This window comes from Thamnophis sirtalis, unplaced genomic scaffold (assembly GCF_051295495.1).
Source record: "Thamnophis sirtalis isolate CommonGarterSnake01/CBP01778 unplaced genomic scaffold, rThaSir2_p1.2 scaffold_2, whole genome shotgun sequence".
NCBI classification, from domain to species: Eukaryota; Metazoa; Chordata; class Lepidosauria; order Squamata; family Natricidae; genus Thamnophis; species Thamnophis sirtalis.
Genome location: NW_028261382.1, coordinates 70,809,762 through 70,822,566, shown reverse-complemented (window position 1 = coordinate 70,822,566; position 12,805 = coordinate 70,809,762). Strand labels below are relative to the sequence as shown.

The 12,805-nt window shown below is 49.4% G+C and overlaps 1 protein-coding gene across 1 annotated transcript; it reads right to left on the bottom strand.

The window, feature by feature from the left end:
• Window positions 1-1,236: 1,236 nt before the first annotated feature.
• On the bottom strand, window positions 1,237-11,963 carry DDX56 (DEAD-box helicase 56). Its single transcript, XM_014075916.2, has 14 exons — window positions 11,876-11,963; window positions 11,628-11,789; window positions 9,563-9,723; window positions 8,408-8,578; window positions 7,456-7,546; window positions 7,010-7,254; window positions 5,829-5,951; window positions 5,617-5,730; window positions 3,831-3,925; window positions 3,562-3,638; window positions 3,052-3,141; window positions 2,831-2,936; window positions 2,486-2,565; window positions 1,237-2,346 (listed from the first exon to the last, which is right to left on the bottom strand). The coding sequence occupies exons 1-14, from the start codon at window positions 11,927-11,929 to the stop codon at window positions 2,275-2,277; spliced, it is 1,641 nt and encodes a 546-aa protein (XP_013931391.1). The 5' UTR covers window positions 11,930-11,963; the 3' UTR covers window positions 1,237-2,274.
• Window positions 11,964-12,805: the final 842 nt, after the last annotated feature.

Genomic DNA, 12,805 nt, shown 5'->3' with positions numbered 1-12,805 from the left:
TGGAAGTTTTTTTAAGAAGAGAGTGGACAGCCATTTGTCTGAAGTGGTGTAGGGTTTCCTGTCTAGGAAGGGGGTTGGACTAGAAGACCTCCAAGGTCCCTTCCAACTCTGATATTCTATTCTAAATGCAAAATTGAACTTGATGCTTCAAAGTGTCTGGACGATTAGAGGCAAAATGTCAGCCAGCACTGTGATGCACCTACCAAACCCCCCTAAAAGCACTCCTGGCCTGCATCAAAGTAACAGAAGGTCAAGATCAAGGGCTCCTTTGATTTGGCTTCTGGTGCAGAAGCTTTGGAAGGGAGAGCAAGGGGGGAAATGGATTCCCCCAAGTCAAGCAGCCCCAACAGCTGAAGGAAACGAGAGGGGACAGCCTCAGCCAGCCAGGTGCCCTGTTAAGGCAGGCAGAGAGGGAGGGAGGGAGGCAGCGAAGGGCAATGGGGCAACAGTCATGGTCAAAGACACAACAGAGAGAGAACAGTGAGATAAGGAGGCAGGTGCAAGGCCACGGGGAGCTTGAAAACACGGAATCCCAGCTTGCTCTGACCTTGCGATGCAGACGCTGCTCCTGTGGGGAATGATGGGCAAAAACCACCTCAATCTTTTGCCAAAGAAAATGGGAGTTTTGAATTGTGATCAACAAAGAACAGGCTCAAGGAATTTAAACTGGAGGGACTGAAAGACAATTGTCATTTGCTGGAACTTCTCAAGACAAGGATAAAAACACCATAAAGTGTTTTGTTGTTTTTTTAAACCACTAGACAGGCAAGAAGGTAAAGCATCAAAAAGCTCCCAAAATGAACGCAATTCTGTTATTGCAGACAGGAAAGAACCGGACTGGCTACCACCAGTCACTTTTCAGTGAGAGAGAAAGTTTTTGACACTCCTTGAATATCAGGATCAGCTGCGAAGCTCTTTTCAAAGGGAGGCCAGACAGCCGCTTGTTCGGGATGCTACTTTAATTTGCATTCTTGGGCTGAGCGATGACTGGATTCATGGGACCTCAATGGCCCTTTTCCCACTCATCCAAGGACACCAAGCCCCACACGCCAATCCTTCCTTTTTTACCTTAGTTATATTTATTAGTTTTTCAAAATGTAAAACAAAAAAAAATGAAAATCAATGGGAAACTAGGGGGAAGAAAAAGGGAAGAGAAAATGGGAGGTTGAAAGTGAAGACTTCTGGCTCTTTGTAGCACAGTAGAAATAGCATTAAAGCCTTTACACATCAGTCATATTAACCATTTCGATAACAAATTTATTTAATCGGCAAAACTCAAAAGAATTTTTTTTTTCCATCACAAGCACAAAATCCAAAGTGATCTGCTGATGAAGGGGGTCCTTTCCTTCCCTTCCATCCAAGGATGCCAAGCCCTACTGAATGGCCTTGCCGTCTGCCTTCCTGGCATACCATCTGCCCCCAGCCTTTTCCTGCCTCCTCTCTGAAGCATCGCACCAAAATAGCTCTGGCCCTTTAATAGAATTAGGAAACACACACACACCCTGCTTGCTAGGTGAAATTTGGGGGTTGTACAAATGATGGAGACTATCGAGACCCTCAAAGGGGTGTGTGTGGCATTTCTGGGGCCCTGCTTGCCCTCCTGATCCTTGCTGTGCAACGTCACATCAGGCGAGGCCACGCAAGGCGACACCCTGAGCTCCTTATCCTGCAACTTCAAGGTTTACAATCGTGTCCTGGCCTTGGCGCCTGATAAAAGCCACCAGCCCGGGCAAGAGTCCGCCAGCTGCCATCCCAGCCCACTGGTTGTCAAGGTGCCCTGGGGTCGGCTGCTTCAGCTTGCTGGGAAGAACGAGAGCTTTTCCTGGCAACAGGCTGACCAGCAGTTTCACACTGTCATACAGGCCATCCCATGCATGTAGATTCTGTTTATGTGAAGCCGGGTACGCCTTTGTTCCATGACCTGCCCTGGTTCCCGGTGTGCTTCCTTGAGCAATTCAAGGCTGAATGATCGTCAGGCTGAGTTGTTTACGGGATGGCCATCCCCAGTCGTCTGCTCCTTGACATGCCATCCGCACCAGAGCACGTAACAGAGCAGAAGTCAGAAAGGAGCAGGGGCCTCTCAGGAAACGGGGTTTTTTCTCGGCCTTTGCAATTTATTTAGCCAGGGGCACTTGGCAGAGGAGCTAAGCGACTCTTAAAAAAAAAAAAAACTGAAAGTGGGTCAGAGCAGCTTCATGGCACTTCTGACATCGGAGGAATGGAAGCCAGTTTCTGTCTCTTTCACTCATTCCACCGCTGGCAGGAGCCGGTGGCTTATTTGGCCTTGGCCAAGGTCCGAAATTTCTTCTTGGTGCTCCTGAAGCTGTGCAAGGGGTTCCTCTGGCCCTGAGAAAGGAGGAGGTCGTGGTATTAGCCCCTTCTGGACAACCCGAGGCCCACGGCTCCAGCCCAAGCACTTGGCTGCCAGGCGCAGCCTCTGGAGGGGCCATCCTGGGAAGGGGGGGAAGCAGAGGGGAACACCAACCTTGCTAGTGGAGGCCGGGCATTTCCGCCGCTTGCGTTTCCCAGCCAGGGCTGGGACTGCTGGCCGGAGACCCTGAGGGACTGCGAAGGAAGAGCCTGTCAGCGTCCAGAAAGGCAGACTTCCCCACCCTCTCCTCTCCTGGCCCTGCACAAGGGCTCAGGCCCAGTGAAGACTTTGACCCAAAACTCCAGACGGTCCAAAGCCCACTTAAAAAGAGAAAGTCCCCCCCCCCCCGATACTAGAAAGAGAAGCCTCACGCCCGTCCTAAATGCAGGGCATTTTTCTCTTTTGAACAGCTCCTCCCCTCCCCACAGCAGAGATGCCCCTCCAAAACCCAACCCCTACCCAAGTATTCTGGGACGTTGCGCAGGTGGGGCTTAACGATGGCTGGGTGAAGGGGCTTGTCATGGCGCAGCAAATTCAGATCCCGGGGATTGTCTTCAAAGTATGTCTGAGAGAGAAAGAGCCAACGGGATGATCAGCCTCCGTCAAACGCAGAACTGGGAAGGAGAAGGGAGCAAGGGCGGGGGGATTGGGGCCCAGCTTCTCTGCCCCACACAGGATACCTTCAGCTTCTCCGAGTTGAGCAATTCTTCTTTGATTTCACGGAGTCGGGCTTCTTTGATAGCCTGCTTGGTTACTGACCGCATGGCATCCTGGGGGCAGGAGGAAGGAGAGAAAGTGCCACAGAGGCTTAATGCCGCCTAAACCACCACTGCAGAAGGGAAGGAGGCAGCAAGAGGTGCCAGAAGAAGAAACACATTTCGCTCAGGCTGCTGCATTAAGGCTGCCATAGTGTTCCATCTCTGTATTCTACTATATCTGGCTTGGATGGAAGCTTGACCACTTCCTACAGACAAAATAACTTTCTTTTCCAGAAAGTTCCTCTGAAAACCCTGATGGCAAGGACTCAAGGCTCACCATGGGCCCCAGCTTCCATTCCCCCCACCCCCCAAGGAGACCACAGTGGCAATGCGGCTGTTGCCTGCAATTGTGGTGGCAAGAGCAGCCGCTGCTCTTCCAACTCAGCCATGTCTTTCCCCATCTTGGTCTCCTCCACGGAAAGCTGCTTTTACCTGACATCGGTAGCGGAGTCCCTCGATCTCCCTCATCCGGAACTGGTAGGGCGTCAAGGTGCACTTGCTTGTGCTCTCTAAGGGACCAAGCAAAGGAATGGATTTGGGGGGGGGAAGGTATGCATCACTCATACAACACACTGTGGCCCCGAAGCTGCCCAGGGAGGGAGATGCCAAGATCCCCAGCCCTCTGTGCTCTGGCTGTCTTCTCCAGAGCCTTGGGGACACCCACCCTCTTCCTTGGACCCCTGAACTCTTCCCTCACCCACCGGCTGTAAGCACCTCTTCAATCTTGGCAAGCAGAAGCCGCTCAGAGGGCAAGACGAAGGTCAGAACAGTGCCTGGGTTGTGAACACGGGCTGTCCTGCAAGAGAGAGTCAACAGCTGACACGCCAACATCTGCCAAGGTGGCGCAGTGGTTAAATGCAGCACTGCAGGCTACTGCTAGATCAGCAGGTCAGCGGTTCAAATCTCACCAGCTCAGGGTTGACTCAGCCTTCCATCCTTCCGAGGTGGGTAAAATGAGGACCCAGATTGTTGGGGGCAATATGCTGACTCTCTGTAAACCGCTTAGAGAGGCCTGAAAGGCCTATGAAGCGGTATATAAGTCTACTGCTATTGCTATTGCTATCTCGAAACCCCAAGGCCAAAGAGGGCTCCAAGGCTCAGCCAGAGGAGACCCTTGTCAACTCCCAACATTGTCATAGTGAGAGAAGGAGGGGAGGGAAGTGCATTCCACACATACTATCGGGTGAAATTGGATCTCAGATTACTGTAGCAGGCTTGGGAGGGGTGCATCTCATAGGGGAATGTGACTTATGACACAGACTGAGGGGAGGGGTTAAAGTTCAGCTGTAACAAAGAAAGCTTAGACCTGACTGTGAAAAGATTTGGGGTATGATGATGCTCCTAATAAATGATCAGTTTTGCATTGAAATTTGGCTCGATACTCATGAATCAACTGGGGCATTTTTAGGAAACCTTACACCCCTTATGCCTCAGAGAATGAAGGGTGAACGGCCGAGGGAGGCTAAGGTGGCAGCTGATGCCAATCCAAAAAGAGCATGAGAGCCTCTGAACTTCCTTGAAAGCACCTGTCTGTGGAACTTCAAGCACTTTGTCCCCAAGTAAATCTATGGGGATTTCCCATGAGTTTATCTTCATGTTTGCAATTGTTTCTTGTTCAATCCTTTCAGAGACAATTAAGATCTGGGTGCATCTTCCTCTCTCTCTGAGGCTCAAGTGAAGACTCAGGAGAATTTGGGAAGCTATATGCCACCCATATTTTAGTCATAGGAAGAGCCAAACAGTCCTGGGTTAAGCAGAAGCACTTGGGATGTTCAAATAAAACCAGAAACCTGCACCCAGAGCAGAGAAGGTGAGTTCTTGCTGGATTATTTATCATCCTGGGGCAAGTATGTAGCAAGACTTTAAGTGGGAAGAGGGCAGGGAAATGCTGCTAAGGCAGGGGTGTTAAACTCAAGGCCCACGGGCCGAATTCGGGCCGCAGGGTGCTTAAATCCGGCCCACGGGGCCACCCTGGAAACATTGAAGGATCAACTCATGATGCCCATGAGAGTGAAAACGGGCTCCTGAGCTCCATTTTTTGGCTGCAATGGCCTCCTGCAACCCTCTGCCAGTGAAAATGGAGCTCGGGAGGGCTGCAGGCAGCTGTCTCAGCCAAAGAATCTGAGCTCGGAAGCCTGTTTTCACTGGCAGAGCGCACAGGTGACCACAGGCCCAACACAAATGACGTTCAGCTCCCCCTCCCCAGCCCCCTGAGATCAAACACAACTCTGATTTGGCCCTCAAGTTGGACACCCCTGCTCTAAGGAAACAAAGTTGTGTGGAACACAGAAACATTCTCCGCTCCATTAAAAAAAACAAAACCCATCTCCACAGGTTCTAAAAAGAATCGAATTTTCCTAGTTGCCTAGGACCCAGAAGCCAAATGATGTGCTAGATCCATGACCAAAACTGCCCACCTCTGGCGTGCCCTAAGAGGAGCCCCGCACTGCCACATTTCTCCTGAGTTTGAGCGTAGCTGCCACTCACCTGCCTGCTCGGTGGATGTAGGATTCAAAGGAGGGGGGGAAATCAAAGTTGAAGACCGCAGACACGTTGTGGAAGTCGATGCCTCGGGAGACACCATATTCCTGATCTTTGCCCCTGAAAGACAAAGCAGAAGCACAGATGGAGGGAGGCGAAGTCTTCTTAATCCATCCACACATGATCAATATGAAGAATTTGGAGGGTGGGAGACTCACTTTTCTCCTTTTGTGCCCTTCTTCCTTTTCCTGCCACTCTCCTCTGGTTCTGCCAGGTGCTGCTCATCTGTGGCAATGATGTAATTGTAGACGCTCCGATTGAACTGGCTGATGATGTGGCATCTGGAAGAACATCAGGCCAGGCTTTGAGAGTTATTTCCAAACCCCTGAGATAATCAAGCCTCCCCCATTCCCAGCAGCTGGAAGCATGCTTTGTTCTGTTTATTCATGCCAGAAGCATCAGTGATTATCATAAGGCATGCTGTATGACACAAAATGTAAAATATAAAATACAAGATTAAAATATGTAGATGTGAAACAGATCCTGGCCAGAAACTAGTAATGTTTAATGGCATTCTGTCATGCTGCCATGAAGTCCTCGAAGAATGTGTGTCGTTAACACTTTCTAGCATCCCCCTGGGCAACAACTTATTGCTGGGTAATGTTGTGGCCCGCCGGCAGCCAGCAAAGCTGGCAGCAGTGTCCAGACAGTGAGGAGGTTGGGGAGGAACAGGGGCCAGTCCTGGGGGCTGAGGAAAGTTCAGACAAGGGCTCTGCATTGGAGGCAGAGAGGGAGCCAGACAGCAGTGAGGCAGAGGAACAGCTGGAGCCTGTTCCCAGTGCGCGCATGCGCAGAGCTGCCAGAAGACAATTAAGAAAGCAGCGTCGACTTGGGAGTAAAGCCACACCTTGGAGGTGATTAGCCCCTCCCATAGGAAACAAAAGAGGAGTGAATGGGGAGGGGGCTTTTGAAGAAAACAATTGGTTCCTTTGGTCGGTTCAAGAGTGGAAAGTTCTGTTTATGACCATAAGAGACTCTGAGCCAAGTGCTGCCTTGCCTTGTTTGGAAACTAGTTATCTGGCAGCTCGCCAATCGAGATAAAGTTCGTGTGGATAAATATTCCTCTGAAAGATTGTTTGCCAAGACTTGCTGACTGTGAATGAAAGGAATTCACAGTCGTGTAAATAAAAGAGGTTTTGGCGAGACCAAAACCGTTTCATGCTTTCTAAGGAAGCCTGGGTCAGAACAGGTAATCCTTTCAATCCAGAAGCATCCTAAGAGTAGTGAGGAAGCGTGGTATTTCCTGGGAATAAAACTGCTTCCTGTCCAGGTAATATCACAACTTCCTGCCAATGGCCCTTCCTCACCCAACCCCAGGCTCCTGTTTGCTGAGGCTCACCGGGACTGAGCAGGCAGCTCTGAGTTGAGGACGCAGGCAGCGATCCCAAACTGCTCCAGGAAGAGTTTGAGGCGGTAGCAGCGGTCAATCCTGTTGACAAAGAGGAGAACTTTCCCCCGCACCAGGGAAAGCTTCAGGAGGGCATAGAGGAGCAAGAATTTCTCCTCTTCAGTCTCGCACTGGATCTGGAACTGGCTCAGCTGGGAGCTATCTGGCAAGGGTGCTTCTTGCAGCCTGAGAGTCACCTACGCAAAAGGAGCATGGAAATCTGCCTATCCCACAACCAAAAGAATGCAGGAGGTGCCTTCTTCCAGGCTCTAGGCCACCACAGATGGGACAAAGCCAAAGCCAACTCAAGGTGGGCAATCTGCAGTACAAAGCATGTAAACCAGCCGAGTACCAGGCCAACACCCCACCCCCCCAATATCCAATGCGCCATTCCTTACCGGGTTGTGCAGCACCAGCTCCTTCAGTGTCTGGACATCCTCGTTGAAGGTAGCTGACATGATGAAGGTCTGGTAAATCTTGGGCAAATGGCTGCAGGGAAACAAGACTGCATCAGCCCTACGGATGGCATGGCAGATCAAACCCAAAGCCCGCTGTGCCCCACCAGCAGAAAAGAATGAAATATCTCCAAGGCAATGGATGCAGAATACTTTACTCTAACTACTCTTGTGTAAAATAACAAACCACACAATAGATTTAATGTTATCACAGAATAAATGGAACTACTTCTATAAAAAACATTTCCAAAATCAAAACATTCTAATATGTCTTTTTTTAAAGTTCCCCTTAACACACGTACTTTAAAGTTCACTTTCAGACCAATAAAACTCCAACCAATTCTAATTAACTCATTAAATTTAAGATCCCTCCAAGTTAAACCCCATAGAATAAATTTTCACTTAGCAACATAAATTTTGGGCTCAGTTGTGGTCGTAAATTGAGGACTATCTTAATCTTTTTAGTTTTTATTATTATTATTAATCTTTATTAAGCTAAAAGAGGCTCTCTTTAGCCACAGCCTATTCGTTTTTTTGAAGACCTGTACCATTTTGGGAATTTCTTCTTCTTAAACAAGAAGGAATCTGCTAAGCCAAGCTAAAATAAGGATTAAAAAAAAAAAGATGGATAGGAGACTGTTCCACGTAGCGAAGTCTCTTGTCCTGGACTTCACCAGTTGGAGTTCATTAATTGACAGGGTCAATTACCTGACCAGGTGGGAGAGGCCAATGTAATGGGATGAAAACCATTGTTTTTTTCCTTCATTCTCTCTTATACTTTTCCCCCTATTCTCTTTCTCTCAGTTTGTACCTTAGTTTTTACCATTGTAATTAAAATTATGAATAGAATTTTATTCTATTCACAGAATCACAGCACTTCAGAATCCAAACTCACCAGAGGAGATTTTTCAAATCTTCCTCAAAGCCAAATGAAAAAAGCAAGTCAGCTTCATCTATCACCAAAATTTCTAACGAATTCTGCAGTCTCAAGTTTTGCATTTGTACATGTGCCAAAACCCGTGATGGCGTTCCTATCACCACATCTGGTTTCTCCATCAAGAGGGGCCTGAAAGACAAAAAAAACTGGAGGAGTAAAAACCAAGTGTTGGAGGAATACACAGGTACCACTCTTTGAAAGAATGCTGGGGACAATCAAAGTCAGATAAGCCAAGGCCAACTCAGTGGCATCATCCAGATGGGAAACCTTTTTATATATAATTTTTAAGAATTGTGATTATAATAGTAAAATACAAACTAAACAAATTATTTTAGCTTATGATGAGAATAGGACAGAAATAAATCTATATATACAGTTCATGTAATTATAAGTAAAAGCTAAAGTTAAAGAAAAAAATGCATAAAATAAAAAAAAGAGAAGAAAGAGAAAAGTAAAGTATTTCTGCTAAGTATATTTCAAGCAAAGCAATCCCTTCTCTTAAAATTTCTTTAATGCATTCTAAAAACAGAAAGGGGAAAAACATTCATGGAATGAAGTCTGCTATTATGACCATAGAAAAGAAAATACAGTCTGAAACCTAGAACCGCCCAGGGCCCTGGATGCCCAGGAGTGGCAGAGAGAAATAGCATTGCCCTACAATCCTTTGCCATTTCAGAGCTGCTAAGGAGGACAGGTGACTGGGGTTTTGTCTCTCTCTCCGTTGTATGTGTGTGTGTGGGTGGGGGGTTGTGTATGTACTTCCCAGGACCTTGGGCTGACAAAGAGCAGGGGGATAGTGACTCCATTCTCTCATTAGAAAACATGACATGCACCAACTATTCAGTGTCCTATACTTGCTGCTGTGGGGCTGCCCATGCCTCAAAGGAAAGGCAGATTTTGGCCCACTTCAGCTGGAGGGTGGTTGGGGCTGCTTTCTGCCTTGGTTGAGGTTTATTTTCCTCTCTCTCTATTTCTCCTCTGGGGGAATAGAATATTCTGCCTCTTTTAATCCCCCCCCAATATTTCCTTCTCTGGAGGGGAGGGGACACCTGAAGTGATCCCAAGGGGCTTCCAGCTGCTCCAGCCTCCTCCTCCCATGCAGGTTCCTCTCACCTCTGGGCGCCCAGGTCCTCTGGACCGGCCAAGTCGAGGGTGCGGATGTCCCGAGCGCAGTAGGCGGCCAGCCTCCGAAGCATCTGCAGCACCTGCCGGGCCAGCTCTTTGGTGGGCACCAGCACCAGGCCGCGCACTGCCTGCTCCGTCACCAGCGCTGCCTGGGAAGGGAAGGAAATAAATCATAAATTACTCTTTCATAAAAGCGTTAAGTATCAATAAGCTATGGAGTTCTTCCTGTTGCAAATTAAACATCAAGTGTGCTCAGTAAAACATTACTGTGATGACTTGCTAAAAAAACAACTTCCTTTGAAAACAGAAACATGCACCTGAGGCAAGGCCACCATTTAGGGAGATAAGAACATCAACAACAAGGAGACACGGATAAGATAACTGGGTTTCTGCAGGGTGAGTCATGCTGACTCTTTCTAGTGTAAAATGATATAAAACAGGGATGTACAAACTTGGGAACTTTAAGACTTGTAGACTTCAACTCCACAAGTCTTAAAGTCGCCAAGTTTGAAGACCTCTGATCTAAGTGGAGAGATTGCAGAGAGTAAGAGAGTAAGTTAGGCCATCTGGGGAATTCTGGCAGTTGAGGTCCACCAGTCTTAAAATGGCCAAGTTTGAAGACCTCTGATCTAAGAGGAGAGATTGCAAAGGGAGGGATTGCGAAGTAACCATCCTCTGCTACCAAATGTGAAGTACCCGTGGTTCGTCCATGAGGCCAATGTTGAGAAAAGACACGGACACGAGCTTTCTCGGGATGGAGCGACCAAGATTGGGGTCTGGAAGCCCCTTTTATTGAGATAGGACAAAGGCAGGAGGAGCAATAGCATGTGATTAAAAACAGCCTGTCAAAGTACAATTGCTAATCTACTGCTCAGGGAAGTTCTGTCTATATATGGTCAAATCCTGGTCAGGATGTTTTGTTATGAACTATCAGGATGTTATGTTATGCACTATCAGGATATTAGGATGTTATGGAGTTTGTTTCCTCCTGTGTGGTTCAGCGTGGCTGTGCATGCCCTGTTATGCACTGGGCCATGGGTGACCGCCATGCCTACACAAGGAGAAATAGAAAGTTACAAGCTGTATGGCATTGGGAGGGGAAAGAGCATGTGTGGGAGTAGCTGGCTCACATAGTTCATGTTACATGAGGTTGCATAGTGAGTCCTGGCCGTTTAGGCCGGAAAGATGTTTCTGGTGTGATGTTTTTGCATCCCTGTGTATGTGCGTATCAGACAGCAGAAACTGCCCTGCACAGAAGAATATTCACATTGTCAACCACATGGAATTACATGAACAGTCAACTTCTTTCATGGGGAAAGATCCCTTCCGCATGCCCAGCGACAAAGAGGGAGACGCTGCCTTTAAAAAAAACAAAAACAGTGGAGATGTTGGAATCCATTCCGGGTGTATGTCTGCAGGGCAGTTTCTGCTGTCTGAAACACACATACACAGGGATGCAAAAACATCGCACCAGAAACATCTTTCCAGCCTAAACGGCCAGGACTCACTATGCAGCCTCATGTAACATGAACTATGTGAGCCAGCTACTCCCACACATGCCCTTTCCCCTCCCAATGCCATGCAGCTTGTAACTTTCTATTTCTCCTTGTGTAGGCGTGGCGGTCACCCATGGCCCAGAATGGATTCCAACAAGGGATTACAAGAGAGTAAGTGATGCTGGCTGGGGAATTCTGGGAGTTGAAGTCCACAAGTCTTCAAGTGGCCAAGTTTGGAGACCCCTGATTTAAAGAATGACTTAGGAGAAGGGGGAGGGCTGCTGCTTCTTAGGCCTGGCGTGCATTGCTGAGGGACTATAAACTGTGTGGCTTGAAAGTTGCTTTTTTGCTCTCCTCAATCCAACTTGGGAAGAGACTCGGAGGCAGCACTTGCAACCCCCTTTTTTCATCTTCCTTCCACAAACCTTTGAATTGTTAACCAGACCTTCTTTCTGTATTGTGAGGATTCAACTATTGGGGTCTTCCGTCTCACAGAAGGGAGGGGGGAGGGAGGGAGGAGAGCCCCCCGGGAAGACCCAAGGGCCCCGTCCACTCACCGCCTTGGCGTCCAGCAGGCGCTGCAGCAGCGGCAGGGCATAGGCGCCCGTCTTCCCGGAGCCGGTGCGGGCCTTGGCCAGCAGGTCCTTCCCCTCCAGAGCCAGCGGCACCGCCTTCGCCTGGATGGGGGTGGGCGCGGCCCAGCCCAGCTCTGCCACCGCCTGCAGGGAACAAACACAATGCCCGCTCAGCACTCGCGCCGGAGGCGGCCCCGGCCTGCCCGCTGTCCCTCCCTCCCGGCCTCTACCTGCAGGAGCCGCGCGTCCAGGCCCATCTGGCCGAAGCTCCCCTCCGCCGCCATGCTTTCACTGCTGCCGGAAGCGGCGGGAGAGGTCGTAGGGCGCGATCACAAAGCCGCGCGAGCAGAGCGGCCCAGCGCCGCCACAGCGCCCTGTGATGGTCGGCGGGCGAACGACACGCCAGGCTGCCCGGGCATCGACGAAAGCGACTGTGCCCAGCTGCGAAGTCGCTTCCTCCCCGCTGGTTTGGGAGAGGGCGAAGAGCTGGCAGGAGGAGGGCTTTAGCTCCTCGGGCGCTTTCCTCCTGATGCTCAGGCCGATGCTGCGGGTGGCTTTGCTCTCTGTTTCCCAGGGGAGGGCGGCCTTTGCTTTGACCTGAGCTGCCCAGATGTGGCCTTGCAAAGGACGGAACCCTTGGCAGGCGGCAGGCACCTCGTGGTGGGTGAGGCTGCCGAGAGCAGCCCTTCACCTCCTGGGGCTCCGAAGTTATTTCCCTGGGCCAAGTAGGGCTGCTGCTCAAAGCCTTTGGCGACACCAACACATACGGTCCTTGTACCCCAGAGGCCAACAAAGGAGAACGTGTGTAGCTCAGGGTTCAAATAAGGCTTTCTTGGCACCTTCTAAGGTTGGTTCTTTTCTTGCCACGTATTTCATTACCCAAGCTGGGTATTGTAAGCTCAGGCTCAGAGCTCACCCAGGTATGAGGGCCCAGATTGTTGGGGGCTAGGAAGCTCCGTGAAGGGCTTCCTTCAGAGCATAAGGCAATCCCATGCATCTGCCTGTTTTCAGGGTTGCAACTCACATGGTTCCCTTTACCTGTGATGGGAGGAGGGGGAGGGGTACATTTTTTTATACACAGGTAATTGATTTGCAATTCACACCCCAAAATGTGTTGCTAAGGAATGTTAAGTGCTGGCTTTTATGATTTCTTGCCAGTT

What these genes read in the sequence shown, in the direction of transcription:
- DDX56 (XM_014075916.2), bottom strand. Translation starts at nt 11,929, where the DNA reads ATGGCGGCGGAGGGGAGCTTCGGCCAGATGGGCCTGGACGCGCGGCTC. An exon ending in TGAAGAGGTGCTTACAGCCG is followed by an intron (nt 3,639 to 3,830) that starts GTGGGTGAGGGA and finishes TTGGTCCCTTAG; the next exon opens with AGAGCACAAGCAAGTGCACC. An exon ending in CAACGTCCCAGAATACTTGG is followed by an intron (nt 2,566 to 2,830) that starts GTAGGGGTTGGG and finishes CTTCCTTCGCAG; the next exon opens with TCCCTCAGGGTCTCCGGCCA.